General features: G+C 39.3%; 1 protein-coding gene across 1 annotated transcript in view; it reads right to left on the bottom strand.

The window, feature by feature from the left end:
• The window catches only part of NBAS (NBAS subunit of NRZ tethering complex), a 345,265-nt gene extending 326,628 nt beyond the window's left edge, over positions 1–18,637 (bottom strand). Inside the window, exons 1-6 of the mRNA XM_007183498.2 lie at positions 18,497–18,637; positions 16,238–16,292; positions 14,623–14,659; positions 11,605–11,682; positions 11,205–11,252; positions 6,642–6,685 (exon numbers count right to left, since the gene is read on the bottom strand). Of these exons, the coding sequence (XP_007183560.2) occupies positions 6,642–6,685; positions 11,205–11,252; positions 11,605–11,682; positions 14,623–14,659; positions 16,238–16,292; positions 18,497–18,613 (379 nt within the window). The 5' untranslated portion in view covers positions 18,614–18,637. The remainder of the gene's footprint in view (positions 1–6,641; positions 6,686–11,204; positions 11,253–11,604; positions 11,683–14,622; positions 14,660–16,237; positions 16,293–18,496) is intronic.
• Between the last annotated feature and the right edge of the window lie 4,645 nt (positions 18,638–23,282).

Below are 23,282 nucleotides of genomic sequence, written 5' to 3'. Positions count from 1 at the left end.
GTAAAATAGTTAGCTAGTGGGAAGCAGGCGCATAGCACAGGGAGATCAGCTCAGTGCTTTGTGTCCACCTAGAGGGGTGGGATAGGGAGGGTGGGAGGGAGACGCGAGAGGGAAGAGATATGGGGATATATGTATATGTATAGCTGATTCACTTTGTTATAAAGCAGAAACTAACACACCATTGTAAAGCAATTATACTCCAATAAAGATGTTTAAAAAAAAAAGTAAATGTTCTAAACATTACAATTAAATGACAGAAATTGTCACACTGAAAAAAAAGCATGACTCAAATTATATGCTTTCTATAAGAGATGTACATTTAATACAGATAAATGAAAAAGAAGAGAAAAAAATATGTCATGCAAATGCTAATCATAAAAAAGCTAGAGCGACTATAATAATATTAGACAAAATAGAATCCAGGACAAAGAGTATTACTGGAGATAGAAAGGGACATTCCATCACAGCAAAGGAGCCATTTCATTAAGAAGACAAAATAATATGTGTAGGCACCTATAAACTAGAACCCCTTCTTTAGATAGAACTAAAGGGTAAAATAAAATACACAATTATATTTGGAAATGTCAACCCTCCTCTCTCAGGAAATGACAGAACAGCTAGACAGAAAATCAGCATATATAAAAATCTGAACAGCTCTAACCCAACTGAATGTAAGTAACATTTGTAAACCACGATACCTAAAAACTGCACCATATGCAAGAATCAAATTCTTTTGAAGACAGACCATATGCTGGGCCATAAATCAAGTCTCAATAAGTTTAAAAGGTTAGAATCATATTGAATATGTTCTCTGACCACAACAGAATTAGATATCAATAACAAAAATGCTTATATTACAACAAGCTTAAATGCTTACAGAAGAAAAAAGGTTTAAAGTCAGTGATCTAAATTTCCATATTCCATCTAGACAAATATAAGCAAATTAAATCTAGTAGGCAGAAGAAAGGAATAATATAGATAAAAGCAAAAATCAAAAGAAAACAACAGAAAAAGAAATCAAAACCTATTTTTATTGAATATTAATAAACTGATAAAACTCTGGTCTGACTGATCAAGAGAAAAGAGAGAGAACACAAATTACCAATATCAAGAACAAAAGAGGGACATTACTACAGGTCTGACAGACAATAAAAGGATAATAAGGAAGTACTACAAACAACCTTAAGCCAATATATGCTAAAATTTAGGGGAAAATTCCATAAAAATAACTGGAACTGAAAGAAGAGGAAATTGAAATTTTAAAAAGCTTTATATCTATTTTAAAATTTTAATTAGGAATTAAAAACCTACTCACAAAACTCCAAGTTTCACTGGTGAATTCTATCAAACAATTAAGAAATAATTCCAATTTTACACAAACTCTTGCATAAAACAAAAAAAGAAGGAACACTTGTCAACTCATTATTTTGAGACCAGCGCTACTCCAATACCAAACCAGAAAAACATTACCAAAAAAAAAAAAAAAAAAAAAATCTATAAACCAATAGCTCCATGAACATAGATGTAATAATCTGATACCTATGTTATACACAATTACCTGCACAAAGGCCTCATGATGGTTCTACCTTGCTTGTGAAATCAAGTATAACACTGAGGTACTTACTCCTCAGAGATCAAATTTATAGGCACTTTCTGGATAATCTGGATGATTGGGAGACCTACATCTTAACACTCAGGAAGCTATCCAGTAGAAAAAGATACTTTGGAAAGTTCTTCTTGAACTTCAACCTAAAAGACTTAACAGTCTATCTTTAAGTGAAGAAAGCAGATTATAAAACATTTTACTTTCACAGAGCATATCTACAGTAACAAGCACTTACAGAAAAATGTCTGAAAGAACAGATCATGAAATGTTAATTGTACTTATCTCTGGATAGTATGCTTATTTTTATTTTCTACTTTTTGCTCATTCTTAGTTTCTAAAAATTTTACTGAGAATGTGCATTATTTCTTCAACAGGAAAAAAATTTATTAAAAGTTATGGAAAGAAATAGTTACCATATAACCTGAGGCTCCTGAATCACAGCTCAAGAATGAAATGTCTCATGTCAACCTCTGGGTGCTTCCAACAGTCTGTGCTTCCCAACCTTCTTCATGTCAAGACACACATAGAACATCATGTTCGTATGGCACCTATGGGTAAATTGACGAGGTCGCTGGACACTGGAGGCAACCAGCCTGAGCTCGCGCTGTCAGAGGGCCACCGGGCCACTGGGGGGCTGATGGGACCTCAGCCCACCTACACTAGGCAAGCTGCTGCTCAGCATTAGGAAGCTCTGGTTTATGGTATCTCAAAATCAGAAATACGAGAAAAATCTCCTGATGAACGTAGCACAGCTCTGAAAATGTCTAATTCCATGCACTATTTTTAGGTCACTATTCAAGATAGAAAGAGAAGACTGAATTACTATTTATGGCCTGGCAAACACAGCCAACAAGTTGCAATCCACATTTAAAGTATCCTCAAACAGCATATATTTTATAAAACAATAACTGAAAAATACCAAAGTGCAACCAAATAGCTCCTATTTCAGTTTGCAGACTACGATATGTAGTTTCAAAAACGCATTAACAACAATCCGGCTCCTTCTCTCCAGGCATACACAGGAAATATCATTTGGCATATGAGAGTTATTCCCATAAACATGAGTTAGATAATAAGCAAATGATCACTACCTCACATTACATGAAATGGAAAGAAGCCATTAATGCAGCATGAAAGTCATAAATCCACACATTCAGAAGCCAACAAAATAAAACATTCAGTTCTCAAAGCATTATTACCTCACTCATGCTGCCACATTAACTGTACACAGTAAAAGCTCTAACAAATATTACAATTTGTGTAAAATACAGAAGGGTTAATCTTCCCAATTTCACGTTAACTTACAGATTTCTCAGTTTACTTACTGATTCAGAGTAGGGTCTAATGCCAAAGCTCAAAGGGGCTGTCTGTCTGAATCACTCCAACATTCTGAGCACACTTCTCAGAAGCCCACTGCAGGCTCCCCAAGCCCTCACCTAACAAAAGGGAAGCACTGGGAAAAAAGGCAATTGGATACCCCCAAATTATTCTTCTCGGAACTTCTTGATCCTTATATATTATTTAAGCCAAGCCTGGTCCACTTTAATAAGTGCTGGTGAAAAAACTATAGGAAGCAAATTCAGAAAATACTAAAGCCCCAAGGTTTAGAAATTCACAGAAACTACTCCCCTTCGATTTATTTTCAAAAAGATACTAAGAAAATACGGCTTCCTACCTACCCTTATTGTTCTAATTGTGGTATGTATACACACTTGTGTACAACAGGAATAAAAAACATGAATATCATGACAATTACCCATAAACTTATATATGTCCATATATATATATACATAATGCATACATATATACGTATGTATTATGTATATATATACTCATACATACACAGACACTCATGAACTTACAAAATTAATTCACAAGAAACAAGCAAATATACTTTTTCATAGATTCATTCATAAAAATCTTTTTAGTAGTCCCCAACTACCATTCTCCACTTGATAAGGTCAAAAACCGTGTGCCTGCTATGTACCAGACACCACGCGAGGCGCTAAGAATGGGAAAAAAGTTGCGTGAGGCAGAAGCCCTGCCTTCAGTCTAATTAGGAATCAAACAAGCAAGTCAACGATTTAAAAAGGAAAGATTAGGCTAAGGGAAGTGACATAGGTACAAAAAGTCCTACAGAAACGTTAAGAAAAATGCACAAATCATGAGGAAGAGGGCAAGAAAAAAAAGGTTTCCAAAAAAAGCTGATGCTTGAACTAAAACAGGCAGAACTAATTCATTAAATATAAAGGTGGGAGCTTCTAGGCTAAAGGAACCATCTGTACCAAGGCACGAAAAGTACAATGGGGATGGAAAACTGCAAGCTACTTTATACTAGATCATAGGACGTATGGCAGGGGTATCTTACAGGACAGACACAGGCTGACTCGTGTCCTGAACTAGAAAATATGAACTGCATTCTATAGTCAACAGTGAACAATTGAAAGATTTTAGGCAGAATAACAGTACTAGTAACAGTAATAATAGCTTAATGCCTCCTAAGTACTTAATATGTCAGACATCATGCTAAGAGCTTTATATATATTAGCTCATATCATTTTTCCACAACCCATTCTATAGGATTTTGCCTGTATTACAGATAATTGAGGCTCAGAGGGGTAAAGTAACTTGTCCAAGGTTAATATTTAGGAAGCAGTGGAGCCAGACTTGAAGGGTAATCTTGAGAGAATTCTCAATGAAGAATGATCAATTTGACAAGCAGGGTAAAGTATTGATAAGTGAAGGGCACATAGAAGAAAACCTTGTCAGGAGACTGTTGCAAGAAACCAAGTAAAAAAATGTTAAGAGCCTGAACCAGGGCTGTGATGGCTGAAGTGCACGAGCAGGAAGCAAGAGCCATTTAAACAATTCCCAGGACGTGGTGAAGTTAAGATAAGTGAGGCTTCTCCACTGTGTCACTCAGCGTAAGTGCAATGAATTATTTCTCTCTCTCTCCCCTGATAGACTATAAACCCTTAAATCTAGGTAACCTGTGTCTTATTCCTCATTGTAAACAGACTGCCTAGGATAATAAGTGTCTGGCATATGGTGGCAACTAAATAAATATTTGTCAAAGTAAGAAAGAAGGGAGAGAAGGAAAAAGAAGAGAAACTGTCTAGATTTTTGGCTTGGTACAGATAATGGTACCACTGACCAGGGTACTGAGGGAGCAGGGTTCTCCAAGTAACAGAACAGAAGGAACAGATTTTAAGAAGGGGAGGTAAATTTATAAAAATACGTAGGAAATTTCACATTTGCTTTTAAGTGACAATATACACTATATGTAAAGCTAACTCCATAAGAACTCTATTACTAGTTATCCACTAGTATACGTGGAATTGTATAAGAATAACGATTCTGACATACTTATAGAATTAATATCACCATTTATATGGGACTCAAAACATTTTTAAAATATTTGATTTTTAATCTTCTGAACACATGTGGACAGCTGAGAATGAGAAAAATGAGAAGGAAACTGGCCCTAGGCCACTAATGTTGCCTTTGACCAGGAACTTAAGACCAGCCAGGGGGAATCCTCTGCCTTACCACCATTTTGTGGATTTCAAAACTACCAATGCCTCCCTTCTCCTTGCTCTTTCACTGTTGATTACTTATTCTACCCCAATGCTGCTTTAAGATAAAATATGTATACCATGTTCTTCCAAGTAAATGAGGAAAAGTGCATGTAAAGCACTAAATGCAGTGCCTGGCACACAGGAAGGACATGACAAGTGGTTGTCATCACCACAATGACCATGATTATCATCATGATGATTCCTACAACTACTCCACTGTTAAAGTAACACAAGGTCACACAAATGGAACTGGAGGTCCTGTAAATAAAACATAAGTAATAGATGCATTTACCTAACAGCACCCACTTAATTATTTTCCTCCCATATGGTTCCCCAACCTTTTCATACACGGCTCCCACAGATCAAAACACTCCCCTGTCTTCTCCTACCTTCTACTCATTCTTAAGGTTGCTTTCCAAAAGTCACTTTTTCTCAACAATCTCATCTCACACCCCTGGTTAAACTCTCACTCTGCTCTGTATTTTTCCTTCATCAGATTTATCAAAGTCTGTAAGTATATAGTTGAGTGTCTGCATGCCTTGTGAGGTAAGTGGCCATGCCTTTTTGCTCACACTCATACCCCCAGGACCCAGAAAAATGGTTCACATACATAAATGATACTCAGTAAATTTTTGCTGAATCATATATCAAACAATGATCAAATCCCAGATTATTTTTACTAGTCTCTAACTGACCAACTCCTAACATATCTACAAATTATTTTCTGCATTGAATTCAAAATAAAAGACTATAGACACTTACAAATACTTTATCCCAAAACTGGCTTAGACTTTTGTAAAACAGTTTCAATTTCAAATCTCTCCAAAATTCAGATCTTAAAGCAAAACATTTACAGAATAGAAATCAGTTAAGATGCTTTAAAATTATTTTAATAAAGTCATAATAATCCTTGTCAATAAATAGTATCTATTCTGACTTTTAAGAAATATTAACTGCTGGGACTTCCCTGATGACTCAGTGGTTGAGAATCCGCCTGCCGATGCAGGGGACGTGGGTTCAATCCCTGGTCCGGGAGGATCCCACATGCCGCGGAGCAACTAAACCCGTGTGCCACAACTACTGAGCCTGCGCTCTGGAGCCCACGAGCCACAACTACCAAGCCCACGTGCCACAACTCATGAATCCCACGTGCCACAACTACTGAAGCCCACACGCCACAACTACTGAGCCCATGTGCTGCAACTACTGAAGCCCGCACGCCTAGAACCCATGCTCCGCAACAAGAGAAGCCACCACAAGAAGCCCAGGCACTGCAACAAATAGAGTAGCCCCCACGCACTGCAACTAGAGAAAGCCCACGTGCAGCAACAAAGACCCAACACAGCCAAAGTAAATAAATATATAGATAGATAAATAAATAAATGAGTTTAAAAAAAAAAAAATTAACTGCTGCAGATTTGAATTTTTCATTTTTTGACTATTTTGGAAACTCTTACCTTGACATTTCCCAATAATAGATGTAAAATCATCTTTTGCAGACCTGCAAAATATATGTAAAATTAAGACAACAGTTTTGCCATAACAACACTACTGTGTAGTACTATAAGACATCACAAACACTTACAGACCAGACAACTTCTCTAGACAACACTAAATCATTCTTTCTCTCATATGGATGGTTTTGTGCCTCAAGTAAAACCCTTTCATTGGTGACAATGTTTTCTTCCAACCTTATTTTACTAGGAACATAGCTACATTAGGAATCTAGTGATACAAGCATTAAGTGATTTTAAGCACAGTCTTTTAATACAATAGAGATGTCCGGACCCTATCCCCAAAGGCTCTGATTCGGTAAATCTGGGATGGGGCCCAAGCAAAAATATTTTTTTAAAGCTCCACAGATTGATCCTGGTTAAGAACCACTGGTCTATATCATATTACAGAGTTTAATCACTTAGGGAGAAAAGTCTTTTTTTAACAAGTCAAATAGCTTTAACAAGTGACCATATTTATATTAGTGATCTACTTAATATCTGTGATATTGAAATATATACTAAAGTATTCTAGTTATTATATCTTCAAAAATGAAAACTGGTAAACCTTCTAGAAAAGAATTTAGTAATAATTATCCCAAACTTTAATGTCTACAGTATTTGATCTAGCAATTTAAATTCTACAAAGTTATCCCTAGGAAATAATTACAGATATACACAGATACCAAGGCAATTAATGCAGCCTAAGTTATGAAAGAGAAAAATACAGCCAGTATAAAGAGATTAATTACTAGATTTTGCTATATACAATCAATGAAATATTATGCTATTACAATACGTGACATGGAAAGATGCTGACAATATATTAATTTTCAAAAGTTATCAAGAAAAAGGTATCAAATAGAATGTAGAGCATCATCTACATATATATATGTAGTATATATCTATATATATATTTTTTTACACACACAGAAAAGTGTCAAAGAACATACACCAAAATGTTGATAGTAGACAACTTTGGACAGTAAAATTTGTTGTTATTCTTTCGTAATTACTTAACTGTATTTTCTAATATTTGTAAAATAACTAAGCATTACCTTTAAAACAAACTTTACAGACTCTTTAAGATTTTTAGCCATCTATTAAAATATTATAACAAAATCCAGTTACAAATATGGAAATAAATTTCCTCAAGAAATTGGACTATCAGGCCTCTATGTGGACTAGAGCAGAAGGGACGTGATCTCTGAAGTGAACTTGACCTGATTTCAGCGCTCTGTGTAACCTGGACACAACATTCAACATGATTTCATTTGCCTTTCAATAACACAGGATAAGTAACAGCAACTTCACAGCTTTGGGAAAAGATTAAATGAGACATTACATATAAATTAGCAGGAACTAGACCAAAGTAAATGTTCATTACTTTCATCCTTAATATAATCACAAATAACAGGTCGCTCTTTTTGCTGGAAAAGGGGAGGGAGGGAGGGAGACATAAATTTGTTTTGTCGAAACTTGACGGAATGTATTCACTTAAGATAGATGAGCAAACTGGGGGAAGGAGGTGCCTTTTTTATAAGAGTCCCTTATTTTAATGCTTTTTTTTGTATTCCGTGATGGTTTCTAATTAGTTCCCATATTTATAACATATTACTTCACTATCTAGGAATAAAAGAAACATATATTAACCAGATAATCCATAACCACCACCAAATTACAAATTAAAGTGGCAATTCACAAGTCATTTTTCATCGATGTGAGCGCCACACACAAGCAGGTTAAGTATGCCATATTAGAGCAAGCTATTAGAGTCATCTGCCACTCACTACAGAACTAAAGTTGGGGAACAGCAGCCCTAGTCCTATCCTGCAAAAGGCAGAGCTGTCTCCTAAACTAAAGTGTGTTTCAGCTTTGCATGTTTTCCACAAAAACCATTTCACATTTATAACTGCTTCCTAACATTGAATAATAACCCCAGATACTGTAATTATCTTTCATATTCTAATCCAGTCAACAAATATTTACTGAATACTGGGTGCCCACTACTATTACTTCTGGAGCCAACTTGGGTAGTATGTGCTCTTCACTGTGGTAGAGAAGACACGTACAGAGAAGAGAGAACAAACGTCTTAAATATTATTCAGGCACAGACACTATTCATAGCATTGTCTTCGGGGATCTACCTTGCCCTTCTTCTTTGCTCACCATCCCGTATCTTTGTTCAAAGACACTTCCTTTCAGGTTACTGCAAAGTAAGTGTGGTTGCCTATTTTCAACAAAATCAACTGAGTGCCAACTCCGAGCAAGTCGGCGGGCTTGCCTTGTAATGCCCTCCCAGCATCTGCTTCCCCATCCCACTTGCAAACACACCACTTACTCATTAAACATAAACTAAGCACCTATTACATCCAAGGAAATATACAAGTGCTAGGAAAAAAGGAGAGCCCGTGCCTCCAAGGAACACACAGTATAATGGAGCCATAGACTTCAAATTCCAACACTTGAGTTTCAAGCAAATGGCATCCCCTGGAGTTGTGCAAAGCAGTGGCCCTAAATATATTGGGGGAAATCCACATGTAAGCATATGGGCATAGACGGCTAAAAGGCATGATCAAAAGGTAGTATAGATTTGTAGATAAGAGCATGAACAACGAAGCTACGATGGCTGATTTCAAATCCTTGGGCAAGTTATTTAACCATATTGTGCCAGATTTCCTTATTTCTAAAATAGAGAATAGTTACACCTACCTCATAGGCCTTCTGCAAGGATTGAGTTAACACATGTAAAACACAATGGTGGATGTTAAAAAAAAAAAACAAACACAATGGTGCCCAACATTGTTAGCATTACCTTATCATTAAGTATAATAAATGTGTTAATTATTATCGGAACATAAAGGCTCAGCACCTAACCAATGAGGGGAAGGGGGATCCATTGGGAATGAGTTCCTGTAAGGCTTCCTGAGAGAGCTGACTCCTCACCATACCAGAGTCTTTGAATATAATAAGTTACAAAGCTTTTTTGCAAATTACAGACCAGATGAATAAGATCTTGATGAGCATCACTTCTGTTGCCCAGAAATCTTCCCTCACCACTTAATCTCAAATGCATGAGTGAATTCCTAAAGAGCTGGATATATGTATAAGTTTTATAAATATTATTTTACACGCTAGCAATCCAGTAGCAAATGCTCTTATAAAAGCAAACAATTATTTTTTCTTCTCATCACAATTTTTATTAACAAGTTCCAGAAACCCTTTGTCAAACTCTCCTTCACAAGCCTAAATATCAATCCCATCCCCACATGCATATTCCAACCTTAACACGTAAAATCATTCCATTAATGTTCTCATTTCAGGGGAAGAAGATGGAAATTTTGATTACTATCTGCTGTACATAAAGAAGTCACAGATGAGCACATTTCTCCAAAAAAAAAAAAAAAACATTTGACATCATTGCAGCAAATGGAGTAGGAAACGCCAGCCCATTTCTATGAACAACATCAGTTCAAACACCGTGCCACCTGATGCTCACGGCTGCTCTTAGAGAAAAGGGCCCTGCCTATTAAAGCCATGCCAGATGAAGAAATGAAGTTCTGAAAGGCTGTCATTATTGCCAATCATTTCTATCCTGATAGTTTTAAGAAGGATCACGGAGCCTCCCAATCTGAAGTCGGTGCCCCGATGGGGGCAAACCCTCTTGTCTACTCCCGCAAAAGTTGAGGGGTCCACTTCTATTTGGATAAATGGAAAAAGAAATTTCACAAGCAGAAAGCTAAAACCAGTGTGCTAACAACTGAATGCTCATTAATACTAGTTTTAGTCAATAATAAAGTAGTAGAAAAAAGTTTTGACTGGTATCTAGGCATCCTGAAATTTCTGCCTCAGTGCTTATCTTTTGAGACTCAAGAGTTAGGGCTTCCTGGAGAAAGGAGTAGCCCCCACTTCCAGAGATGCAACACATTTAGTTTGCTGCTGATAACTTCCCAGAAAATAAACTAGTTTTCCTAAGTTAGTTGTCATTGTTGCTATTTCTTTCACAACTGACATACTACTTAAAAATGCAGATCATGGAAAGCCCAGCTTAGAGACTTCTTCTAGATGTGGGTAATGCCACTGACGTCTCAAGAGGACAGAGTATCACTGGTCTCAAGTAACATGAAGCCTTAGTGTTTTGCAAACCCATATTCCATCTACAGCTTTATGCCAACAAGTAAAGCAACCTCCAATTTTTTTATACCTTCCTGAGCATCTGCTTAGCTGTCTTAGCAGTAACTGGTCAAGCAAGAGTGATTTTCAGAGTTCTGGAAGATATGCCTTTGTCTACTGAGAAAGTAAAATTTCTCAGGAGACAGCAGAGTGATCTGGGGAAGTAGAAGGCATACTCTGAGAAAGCATCCTTCATCCTTTATTGGCATAAGTTGATGCTTGACACCTTACAAAATTACGTGAGTTAATAATAAAATTCCTTTAAATATACCCCCTTTAAAAATCTTAGTTCTCATAAATTAGGTAAAACTTTTCTCAAGGGAAATTTTGAATATGAATAATATTAACAGTTACCTGATCTCCACACACTGATCTTGAACAGCAGCCAAAAGTTTCCCATTGCTTTCATGGGAGAGAAAGAGAAACAAATTCCTATATGAGTATTTCCAGCCATCTTCACCACAGATGGAATCATTTTAAGAAATTAAAATCATTTTCAAATTTATTCACATCTTTAATTATCCAACTTTTGACTTTATAATTAGATCAGTATATAGATACAAAAAGCATACAAAATAATTCAATACAGTTGAATTAACACATTTAAACAATACTAATCATATGAGACACAGGGAATTTATATACAATAAAAATCAAGACTGCAAGCCATAAGGACCCCAAAATTAATATCCATAATGGAATTTAAATGGTTACCCAGGTAGAGGAACATTATGTGAATTTTATGCATCCTTACCTTGCAAGTGCCAAATGCCAGTTTACTTGTTTATTAACCAAACGAACCAGTCCATCAGGGAGCAAAAAAGGTGCAGGGCTGAAACCACAACACATCAGCTAACTTAAAATCTAATCATGGAAACCACATATAAGTAGGTAAACATTATAAATAACATATAGATCTATAGCGAGCGATAAGGATTTTTTTCCATTAGAATATAAACACTGAATACTGGCAAACCCAAAACCAAAAGTTACTAATTGGATATCTGAAACTTGACCACATACATTTCTCTATTTCCAAAAAAACCTGGTGATGTGTTCAATGATACAAATTTTTTATTTTTTCTAAGGAAAAGATACTGAGGGTGCCAGTAACATAGCAGAATGAGCTTGTAAGAAACCCCTCCTGCAATGCACACCTGGAAATTCTGGCTCAACTCTAACGAAAACTAATTCTAGTGTACAGCTAAACTCACAAGAAAGAAATCTCCAAGAACTACAAATGCAAAGAGAACTGAAAGTCAGAATTGGGTACAGGACAAAGAAAGAAACAGAACTCAAAACAAGAGTTAACACCTGGGAGAGGAAATGAGCTGTGGGCCACAGGAAGGACAGCAGCTGGAGGTGAGACTCCTGCAAAGGCCAGGACTCTCCAATGGCGGCGCTATCAGAGAAAAGAGAACTAGACAAACGTCACCACGGGCCCAGGGAGACCTTCAAGAATTTCATTTCCGCCTGGAATTCTGGTCTGTGGGGGGATGGGAATGAAACCTATGAAAAAATCAAAACCCCAAGCTTTTACTGAATGCAAGATTGGATTGCGATTTCACTTTACTCATGTGACACAAGATGCCCAGGCATAAGCTCACGAGAGCATCGTTCACAAAGTATATAAGGAAATGATCCACCATACGTGAATCAGGAGATAAATTAGAGGAGTAACACATGAAGAAACCAAGAAAATAGGTGGAAAAGAAGCAGAAAGAAAATAATTTGATTGGGGGGTGGGGACAGGAAAATTTAAAAAAATAATAAAAACACAAAATAGAATAAAAAATATTAGTAATTTACATTCAGTATATTCATGTTCATTTTTAAAACATAAAATTTTTAATGCCATCAGATAGTTACAGAAATAATAAAGATGAAACACGCACGTGAATGATACAATCAACATGAGAATGATAATTCCCTCTGGAGGGGAAGGGTGGGGAAAAGGTTGGGCAGAATGTGGGGAGAGGACTTGAGCTGTAACATCTTGCATACAAAGAAAAACAGGGCTATCTGAAGCAAATAGGGCAGAAAAGCAACAACTGCTTTAATTCAGATGTGGACAGAAATCGTAACAGGTTTATTATATTATTGTCTATAATTCTCAGTCTGTTTATAGTATTTCATGATTGAAAGAAAAAAACCTGAAAAGAAAAAGCCTCTTGAAACAAATATTGGCCCCAAAACCTTTTAGGTACAATTACCATAAACTCAAGAGCAAAAAACTCAACTACAAGCTTTTTGAAAGAAACATACCACAGGGAAGACGAGATAATCACCTCACGGTATGCTCACAGTCTGTACACTGATCAACGTGGCCAATGCAAGGAAAGGGACTTCTTGGGAGAAACATACCTCCTGATGCCTGATCTTAAGGTGTTTACACATTGGACAAGGCTTGTATCAGAGCGAGCTCTTGGAACTCCTCCTTCTTAACAAATAACAAAAGGACTTACTGTCAAGGAGTAACCCAAACAGCCATATCTTCTACCATCCCTATCCAAGGGTGCTCAGCACTACCAAGTGTAGCCCAGTGAGCCCAGGAAAAACAGCCGACCTCTTACACTCCCCTCCCCACTACCTTCTCACTCACTCAGTTCTCTATCACACCCCACACCCCCAAAAATAAGATAAAATTCAATAAGAAATTTAATTTATGCACACACACACACACACACACACACACACAAACACACACACACACACACACAGTAAAAGCAGAAAAGCACTGGAGCTAACCTCAGAGAAGAGCCAAAGGTCCCTTTTATAGAACCAGAACTCTGTTATCTCTGGAGCTTTTAAGATTAGATGTCCTTGAGTAAAAAGCAACCTGTGGTAAGTAATTCTATAAAACAATTCCTACACATGCATCTTGGTCAGAATAATCATTTCATTGTTCCTTTTAAAGGTGAATATTAGCACCAGGCCTAAAAACACACTTAACATTCAAAAGACTTAAGAAGTTCCCAAGAACTGAAACCTAAAGAACCTTCTCTGATGCATCGCAACTGAATGAATATTGACCACAAGAGTCGACATAACAATAAGAACAAAAAGGTTTTTAAAAAGATACACAAGCGCAGATCCATCATGTGGGCATTCAAGATGAGGCTGAGAACACTCAGAGAAAGCATAAATTGTTATGAGATATTCCTAATAATGACTAAGGGATCAAAAAGTACCCTACTTGGGCTTCCCTGGTGGCGCAGTGGTTGAGAGTCTGCCTGCTGGTGCAGGGGACACGGGTTCGAGCCCTGGTCTGGGAAGATCCCACATGCCGCGGAGCAGCTGGGCCCGTGAGCCACAATTGCTGAGCCTGCGCGTCTGGAGCCTGTGCCCCGCGACGGGAGGGGCCGCGATAGAGAAAGGCCCGCGCACCGCGATGAAGAGCGGTCCCCGCACCGCGATGAAGAGTGGCCCCCGCTTGCCGCAACTGGAGAAAGCCCTCGCACGAACCGAAGACCCAACACAGCCAAAAATAAATAAATAAATAAATAAATAAATAAGAAAATCCTTTAAAAAAAAAAATATATATATATATAGTATTTAAAAAAAAAAAAAAAAAAAAGTACCCTACTTTTACTGAGAGATCTTGTCAGGGTAGGCCAAATGTTTGAAAGGTCTATCTAATAAATTGGGTTCACCTGAATGTCAGCATCCATATCACAATCTGGGATTCAATTCTGAAAACTTAAATCATAAGTAGGATAATATTGTTTGTATTTACTGTTCATACTGTTTCTCTGAAGAATTCATGACTCACCTGTACCAGATATATTGGCTTAAAAATAATAAACGATCTGTAATAAAAAGAAACAGCAAAGCCAAATATGAATGAGCTATTCTTTAGGAATCATTTTCAATTTTAGATTTATTGATAATAAATCTAAAATATACTGTAGATTGAGTCATCACAAAACAAAACAAATCATGGAGAATACAACTCTTGACAAGAATAAATATAATCTAATATACACTATAACTTTTACATCATATATTGGTTTATATTAAGTCCCAAGTTTGTGTTATTCAAAAAACTTTTAAGTATCTCCTAACAGTACAACAAGTAAAAGTGGTTTGAGATGCTAAATTTCTCCTAAGAGGCTTTAATAAAACCATGGAGTAGAAGTCATAGTAATCACCCATTAAAACCAAAGTATTTGTATAAAGGTTAAGATACCATTTTACACTTTATAGCGAAGACTTAAAAAATAATAATATTGCCTAAAATGGGGAAGTCCATGGGAAACAAAATCTCTAACACACTATGGACAAGCAATGTTTTATATGATTCCATTTAAAATGTATACATGTGTGAACCTGTGCACATGGTTATGTATGTATCAATAGCAAAAGGTCTGAAGGATAAGAGATTATCTCCAGGTGGTAAAATGAGGAATTATTTATTCTAATTTGTGGTTGCCTATATTCCCTAAACTTTGTACATTTTATTACTTGTGTACATTTCCTAAGTTTTCAAAATTTCACATTTGTGATAATGAAAATTGAACATGCTAGTATTTCTTGTAACAGAAGATAAAAGTATTTTATCTTTATCAGAAGATAAAATTAGAGTTAATTTCAAGTACTCAACTCCTTTGAAACTGAACCTTCTCTTTATAAGTAGCTGAAATTCCCCAGTATAATAAGTACGGGCTTTGGATCCAGAAAGAAATGTAGTCAAACTCCAAATGCATGACCTTGGGCAAGTTTCCCCATCTAAAAACAGAAATCTGTAACAGCAGCTACGTTGTTGGTCTGGTAAAGGACTGCATCAATAAATATACATAAAGCCCTCATAACACCAGCTTAATCGGCTAGTGCTTAATACTTTCTCAGATCTTGTGAGCTCATACATAAAGTCTGTCAGGAGTTAAACGAATGTCCTGGCTAATCAAATTTGTAATTTGAGTGACTCTAAACAGATGTATCTAAAACATCATGTAAAACACTTAAAATGGTCTGTCACTCTCTTTCCACCGTCGATGTCCGTAGATTCTCTGAGTGGGTTTGATTTTCTTCATTTCTTCCAGAACACATCCATAATGGTTAAACTCAGGCCACACTTTAAGTCGCATTAAAAATGTATGTGTGTAAACATATGCATACATATGTGTATATACACACATATGTATATTTATATAGACATATCATATATATCATATATGTATATATGCATTTTTTATAAAGTAAAACTTACGTAACATTTATGCTATTCACTTTTAATCAGGCTCTACATTAAAACTCAGAAGAACACATTTTCAAATCCCTAAACTTCCTAAAACAGCACAGTTATGAATAGAAAAAAATAAGAATGAGAAAAAAATTATCTGCTAACTGTATCATTATATGTAGAAAAATAAATATGCTATACTCACCCCTGATTGCTTTTGTGATGATAAAGGATGCACCATGTTTCCGGCTGCCTCTAGGCTGCAAATGGAAAAACAAAAACACATTTAAGAATTTTCTAGTAATACTTATACAGTAAGTTATATTTCTTTGCTAATACTCAGAGTACTGGGTACAAGTTACCAGTATTTAAAAACTACTTATAGGGACTTCCCTGGTGGTCCAGTGGGTAAGACTCCGCGCTCCCAATGCAGGGGACCCAGGTTCGATCCCTGGTTGGCCGCATGCATGCCGCACCTAACAGTCTGCATGCCACAACTAATACCTGGCACAGCCTAAATAAATAAATTAAAAAAAAAAAAAAAACTACTTACAGATAGAAACAAAGCAAAGAGAAGCAGGACTAGAAACAGTGGGAGTGAAAGTGAACACAGCAGAGATACAGGCATTTGTCAGGATGAATTTTGCAAGGGAGGACAAGGATTGAGGCTGGAAAATGTTTCTAGATCAAAACACCAGTGCAAAGACAAAAGAAGTCAAGGGCAAAGACCACACTGGTTGCCAGTCCCTCACAGTCTATTTTGGTGGGCTACAGAGGCTTAAAACGAGTTTTGCTTGCAGGAAAAGTGGTCATATGGATTAATAAACTCATGCCTGGAGGCAAATTTACTGAATACTTGTTGTATATCCATAGAGAAAATGCTACTAACATCCACACTGATATATAATTGCTGTATTAAATAGTATAAAGTGCAGACAGTTATGGCTTAGAAGCACAGAAAAGTTATTTCATTCAACAAACATGAATTGATCATCCACTTCCTGTAAGACAGAATTTAGTCCGGGGGAGGGATATAAAGATGAGTCAGATGTAGCTGCCTTCCAAGAGCTTGTAGTTCAGTTGAAATCAACAGAACCAAACAAAAGAGCGTTACAAGGTTTCAATGTAAGTTGATGCTGTGCTTATTTGTTTTAATCAATTTATAATGTTAAGCACTCTGAAACGTTATTGTACTTAACCAGTGAATCCTAACGCACGGAAACTTATCGTTATCCAACCAATGGCAGCAGCAACAAATTCCTAGCTGCATAAGCTACAAAGTAGTCACATTGTTCAACACAAACAGAAACTAAGTAAATACCTGAAAAACAATAATACATGAAGATCTCTGCCAGCCTACAAAATAAATGATTCAAGACAAGCAGAAACTGCAGTGGGAAGGTTAAAGAAAAACTACAAACTTTACAAGAGAAGCAGGAGACTGAGTACTTTCTCCAGTAAAGAAACTCAGAAAAGATGTTGTAAATAAGAATTCATATGGGCTGGGCTCCATGATCTTTAGAGAAAGTCCTTTCCGATCTTCCTGCGTGTTCTGAGCCAAAAGCAGTGACTGGCACACGTTAGGGACTCATAAAATAGCTGTTGAATAAATGTGGATTCCTGGTTCTTACTCTTCATTCTGTGCCTGGGAGGTCCTCTCTATGAAACTAATAACTCCAAGGTCCAGATTACCAACCCCTACGACCCCTTTTTAACAGAGAACCCAACGCCGGGTCCGTAGCTCATAAATCTTCACACCCCAAGGCACTTTGCTCACACCGCTATTACAGCGCATATTACGGTAGGCGATGAAAAACGTTTACTCCACTGTCTTCCCTCTAGACTGCAAGTACCACGAAAGCTATTCTTCACCTCTGTAAGCCCAGCGCCTGGCACAGTGTCTGGAACACGGACGCACACACACATACACTCATTAAATGCTTATTTACTGAAATACACAAGAACCGGCGCAATTCTGGCCCAAGTAGGAGCAAAGGTTTGATGCCGCGCTCCACGACAGCCCAGCAGATGCTGAGATGGACTGCAGGGTCCTGGAAAATCCTCCCACTGCAGATGAGGATCAGCCCTGCCCAGCCCTAGCCGGCCCGCGGGAAGGGACCACCAAGAGTCTAGATATGAGAAGGACCCTCGAATCCAACGCTGTGCCTCCCCTCCAAGTAGGAGCGGTGAAACAAAACCAGCGTGGGGCGGTACATGCCTCAGGGACCGAGGTTCCGCCCCCCGACATCCTAATTTGGAGCCCAGGAGGAATCCCAGGAAATCCCACTTGGGGGACCCAGACCCTCGCTAGCCCACGGTACCGTTGCCAGGGCGACCGCACAAGCGGCCGAGTCCTGCTCCCCCGCCCACCCAGCTCCACTCTCCTACGTGGCTACTGCAACGTGGCTCTGCCGGGGCAGCGCCCGCACCAAGCTGGCCTCAGCCCTGGAGGGGCCTGGTTCACCTGTACTTCTGTCTCCGGGGGCCACTCGGTATTGACCAACAGGTCATAGAGAATCGTCTCCTCCTCGCCCTCCGCAGTGCTTGCATTCACAGCTGCCGCTGACTCGGAGGCCGCCATGTTTGGCCGGACCAGAGCAGCTGAGGGCGGGCCCAGAGCAGCTGGGGGCGGGCCCCTACGGCATCCCGCAAGGGACAAGCTTCCCTGGCCGCGCCGCTTTTGGTTCATGGGGCAGTGGGTGGAGTTAACAGAGCGTGGAAAGGAAATGCTGGGTTAACCCTTGTGTGAATAGGTGGGACAATGCCTATTGCTTGTCTGGGCTACTACTTAGGTCCTGGTCCCAGTGCACTCCCTGTTTATTAATTGCGTGAGGTCAGCCAAGTCTGAACCTCTCCTATCCAGTCAGCTTCTATAAAACAAAAGTGACAGATCATATCCCTGAGATCTAGCATTTATGTATTCATTGCCTAACCGATAGAAAGAGGCCAAACAGCGGTTTTTAAATAAACACGAAAGTTATCCAGTGCAACAGGTTGAACTAATGAAAGGTATCAGGGGAATTCCCTGGGTGGTCCAGTGGTTAGGGCTCTGCGCTTTCACTGCTGTGGGTCTGCGATTCAATCCCTGGTTGGGGAACTAAGATCCCCCCAAGCTGCACGGCAGAGCCAAAAAAAGTAAAAAATTTAAATTAAAAAAAAGAAAGGTATCAGAAGAATGATGCTATAGGAGTGCAGAAAAGGCAACGAAGGCCAGAGGGTCTAGAGGGGCTTCCTGGAGGAAGTGGAGCGTATCCTGGGTCTTTAACAACAGATGGAATTCGAATCAAGTGGAGAGGGTTTGGTGACAGCCTTTCAAGTAGCTGGAAATGGGGTGAGCAAAGACAGAGGCAGAAATATCTAGTTGAAAGCGCAGGCAGCTGACTAGAACCCAAGTCCAGAAAGAGTGTGGGGCAATAAAGTGGAAATAATAGGTTGAGGACCTACCTGGAGGTCCAGTCTCATTTGTTCATTCATTTATTTATTCCTTCATTCAACAGGTGCCTCTCTGTGAAAAGCCCTGCCCTGTAAGCAGAGCCTATTGCAACCTGAATGAATACACAGTGTCCAGGGAATTAGCACTGTGTCACATTCAAAAGAAACACAAATACTGAAGATACCTTCCAGGAGTTATAGTGTATAATATCCATCAAGACGCATCAGGCAGAGATGCAATTAAAACTCTCCTCTGGGAAGCCTAGGCCTCCTGTGTCTCCCGAAGTTAAATGACCTCAAAGCAAGCCGTGCATCCCCTGCCTGTTCCCGCTTCCTCTCTCTCCTCATCTCCTGCTCCATGGCCACCTTCAGCCACACTGGCCTTGCTGTTTCTGAACACACCAGACACACATCCTCTTCAGCACTTGGCAAGGGCTGTTCCCTCTCCTTGGAAGAGGGAACAGCCCTCTTCTACCAGATATTTGCCTCTCTCCCTCATCTCCAAGTTTTTGCTCAAATGTCGTCTTCTCTCTGAAGCCTACCCTGACCACTCATTTTAAATTTGTAACCACCTTCCCTGAACTCCAGCCCTCCAGATCTCCCTTACCCACTCTACATTCTTTTCATAACGCTTGTCATTACCCAAAATGCTATATAATTTATATTTTATTACATTTGTTTATTGTCTGTCCCCTTTCACTTTCACTCTGCCAGAACAGAGCGCTCTACTGTATACATACAGATGCTAAAATGGAAAAACGTCAGCTTTCCAACTGTGTAAGGGAAAATCCGGATCTTCCCTACAATGGATTTCTTCCCTGGGAGTCTCCTTCACTTCGTACACAAAGCTCTTCACTTCTGACACTTCTGGTCACCAAGTGTGTGGAGATTTTCCCCACACCAACAAGATCTTGGACAACTGCTGGTGTCCAAGAATTCAGCTCAGTTCTGGCACTATCTAACTGGAGATGGTATCAGTCCTACAAGTTAAGGGCTCAGTCCCAAAAGACTATCCCCACCTCACAGACACACACACTTCAGATGCCAGTCAGAAAGCTCAGGTTATCACCTGTGCTTCTGACCAACTGGCTATAGACTGGAGATTCCAAAGGCCCCCCTCCTTGGGTTCAATTAACTTGCTAGATAGAGCAGCTCACAAAACTCCGGGAAACACGTTTTTTGCTAAAGGATATGATAAAGGATACAGATGAACAGCCAGATGACGAGATACAGAGGGTGAGGTCTGGGAGGGTCCTGAGCACAGGAGCTTCTGTCCCCGTGGAGGTGGGGTGTGTCATCCTCCCAGTGTGGACAAATTCACCGGTCTGGAGCTCTCAGAAGCCCCTACCGTTGGGAATTTTATGGAAGATTCCTCATGAATGTGTGATCAATTATCAATTCCATTTCCAGTCCTCTCCCCTCTCTGAAAGGTGGGTGGGGGAACTAAAAATTCAAAGCTTCTAATCATTGCTTGGTCTTTCTGGTGACCAGCCACCATCCAGGAGCCCACTCAGAGTCGGCTCATTAGAACAAAAGATGCTCCTAGTACTTATCAGTTAGGAAGTTACAAGGATTTTAGGAGCCCTGTGTCAGGGTTGGGGTCAAAGACAAATATTAGAACAAGAGATGCTCCTAGTATCCTTAACACTTGAGAAATTACAAGGGTTTCAGGAGCTCTGTGCCAGGAACCAGGGGCAGAGACCAATATATATCTTTTTCCTTCTATCTCACAGATGCTATATACATCCCTGCTAAATCCCCAGAGTTGAAAACAGTGCCTGGCACAATGCAAGGCCAAATATATATTATTTGTTGAATAAATGAAAAACTCCCCCCAGAACCTTTTTTACACATTGTCTCCCCCAAGTACTTCTCTTCTCAGCAGCTGTGTCTTTTTATCAAATCTTCAAATGCAAACACCAGACGTCTCCTCTCCCCACCCCACTCGGGCTAGCAAGTTGCAGAGCTTCAGGGAGCACTTCTTACATCACGTGCTGCAGAAGGTGAAGGGGTAGGAACACCATTCACTCAGAGGGAATACAGTGTTGGGGGTGGACCCTGGAACATACGGGGCCTCCACAATGCCCCCTCCCGTTTCTGTGCACCTCGTCTCCTTGGCTCTTTTCTTAATTTTTTTTATTTTTTATTTTTATTTTTTAACATCTTTATTGGAGTATAATTGCTTTACAATGGTGTGTTAGTTTCTGCTTTATAACAAAGTGAATCAGTTATACATATACATATGTTCCCATATCTCTTCCCTCTTACATCTCCCTCACTCCCGCCCTCCCTATCCCACTCCTCTAGGTGGTCACAAAGCACCGAGCTGATCTCCCTGTGCTATGCGGTTGCTTCCCACTAGCTATCTATTTTACATTTGGTAGTGTATATATGTCCATGCCACTCTCTCTCTTTGTCACATCTTACCCTTCCCCCTCCCCATATCCTCAAGTCCATTCTCTAGTAGGTCTGTGTCTTTATTCCGGTCTTGCCACTAGGTTCTTCATGACCTTTTTTTTTTTTTTTTTTCCCTTAGATTCCATATATATGTGTTAGCATACTGTATTTGTTCTTCTCTTTCTGACTTGCTTCACTCTGTATGACAGACTCTAACTCCATCCACCTCACTACAAATCACTCAAAATAACTCCTCCTCCCTATCTCACCCTTTCTCGGATAGAAATTGAGATTGTGTTCGACTTCGTTCATTTTCTTCTCTACCTCCACCTGATCGACACAACCATGGCCGGGAGGTAACAGGCCAAGCTGACAAAGGATGCTCCCTTCTTAGACTGTATTCGCGGGAGACTACCACAAATGCATTACCAAGAATTCTTTTTTCTTTCACCATCATCACACTGTGTTCATTGCTTTATCCATCCTCAGCCTTACCCCATTTATCATCGTTTGCACACCAGAACAGGAAACATAAAGCCATACCTGGCTGACCTCTGAGGAGGGGCTTGTATTCTGAAGAAACAAAAGCACAGGCAGAAACAGGACTATTTGGAAAGTGACTGGACATTTAACTTGGAGCAATTCCTGGAAGGAAGATTCTGCTACCGGAGGTGCTTGGAGCAGATAGGCAGATTATAAAGTCTTCGTCACCACCATTTAAAATCCAGAATATTCCTGGGAGGGGAAGAATGTGAAGTGACCAGAAGAAGGTGGTAAGAATATGTATGTCCTGAGAAGAGCTCCAGATGGAGACCATCAGGCACTGGGGTTGGAAAGAAAAGGCAGAGAGGTGATCAAAGCGCAAGTCAAAGTTCACCTGAGTCAAAGGAGTAATGATTTAAGACGGGTTGGGTGACTGAAGCCAAATAGCTAATGGGTCTTATTTACAGTCACTAATTAATTGTCCAAACTGAGACACTTTGGAACTTCTCGCTCTCTCTTTTTTTTTGGCCATGCTGCGTGACATGCAGGATCTGTTCCCTGATCAGGGATCAAACCCGTGCCCCCCGCAAAAGAAGTGTGGAGTCTTAACCACTGGACCGCCAGGGAATTCCCTGAGACACTTTTGAAAATGAAAAGGGATGATTTTAATAATTATGCCAGGAAAACAGCCATGAAATAGGACTGTCCTGGACAAACCGAAATGATGGTCACACTGACCATAAACAGGAGAGTGGCTGATGTAATGAAGAGACCTTGGGCAGTTCATAAGGACAGCAAGACTCTTCATCAGAATCCTCTTCTTCCTCCCTCGTGCTCATAGTGACAGCTGTCGCTGTGTCTGCCCAGGCCTTTTGCTTTTGGAGAACTGCTCCAACTGCCTCTTCCTTCACTCAGTTGGGAAATTCTCGTGGGGCCAC

The sequence above is a fragment of the Balaenoptera acutorostrata genome, chromosome 12 (genome assembly GCF_949987535.1).
Source record: "Balaenoptera acutorostrata chromosome 12, mBalAcu1.1, whole genome shotgun sequence".
In the NCBI taxonomy this organism is placed as follows: Eukaryota; Metazoa; Chordata; class Mammalia; order Artiodactyla; family Balaenopteridae; genus Balaenoptera; species Balaenoptera acutorostrata.
The sequence above is the reverse complement of the archived record's forward strand: the minus strand, read 5'-3'. Positions and strand labels throughout refer to the sequence as shown.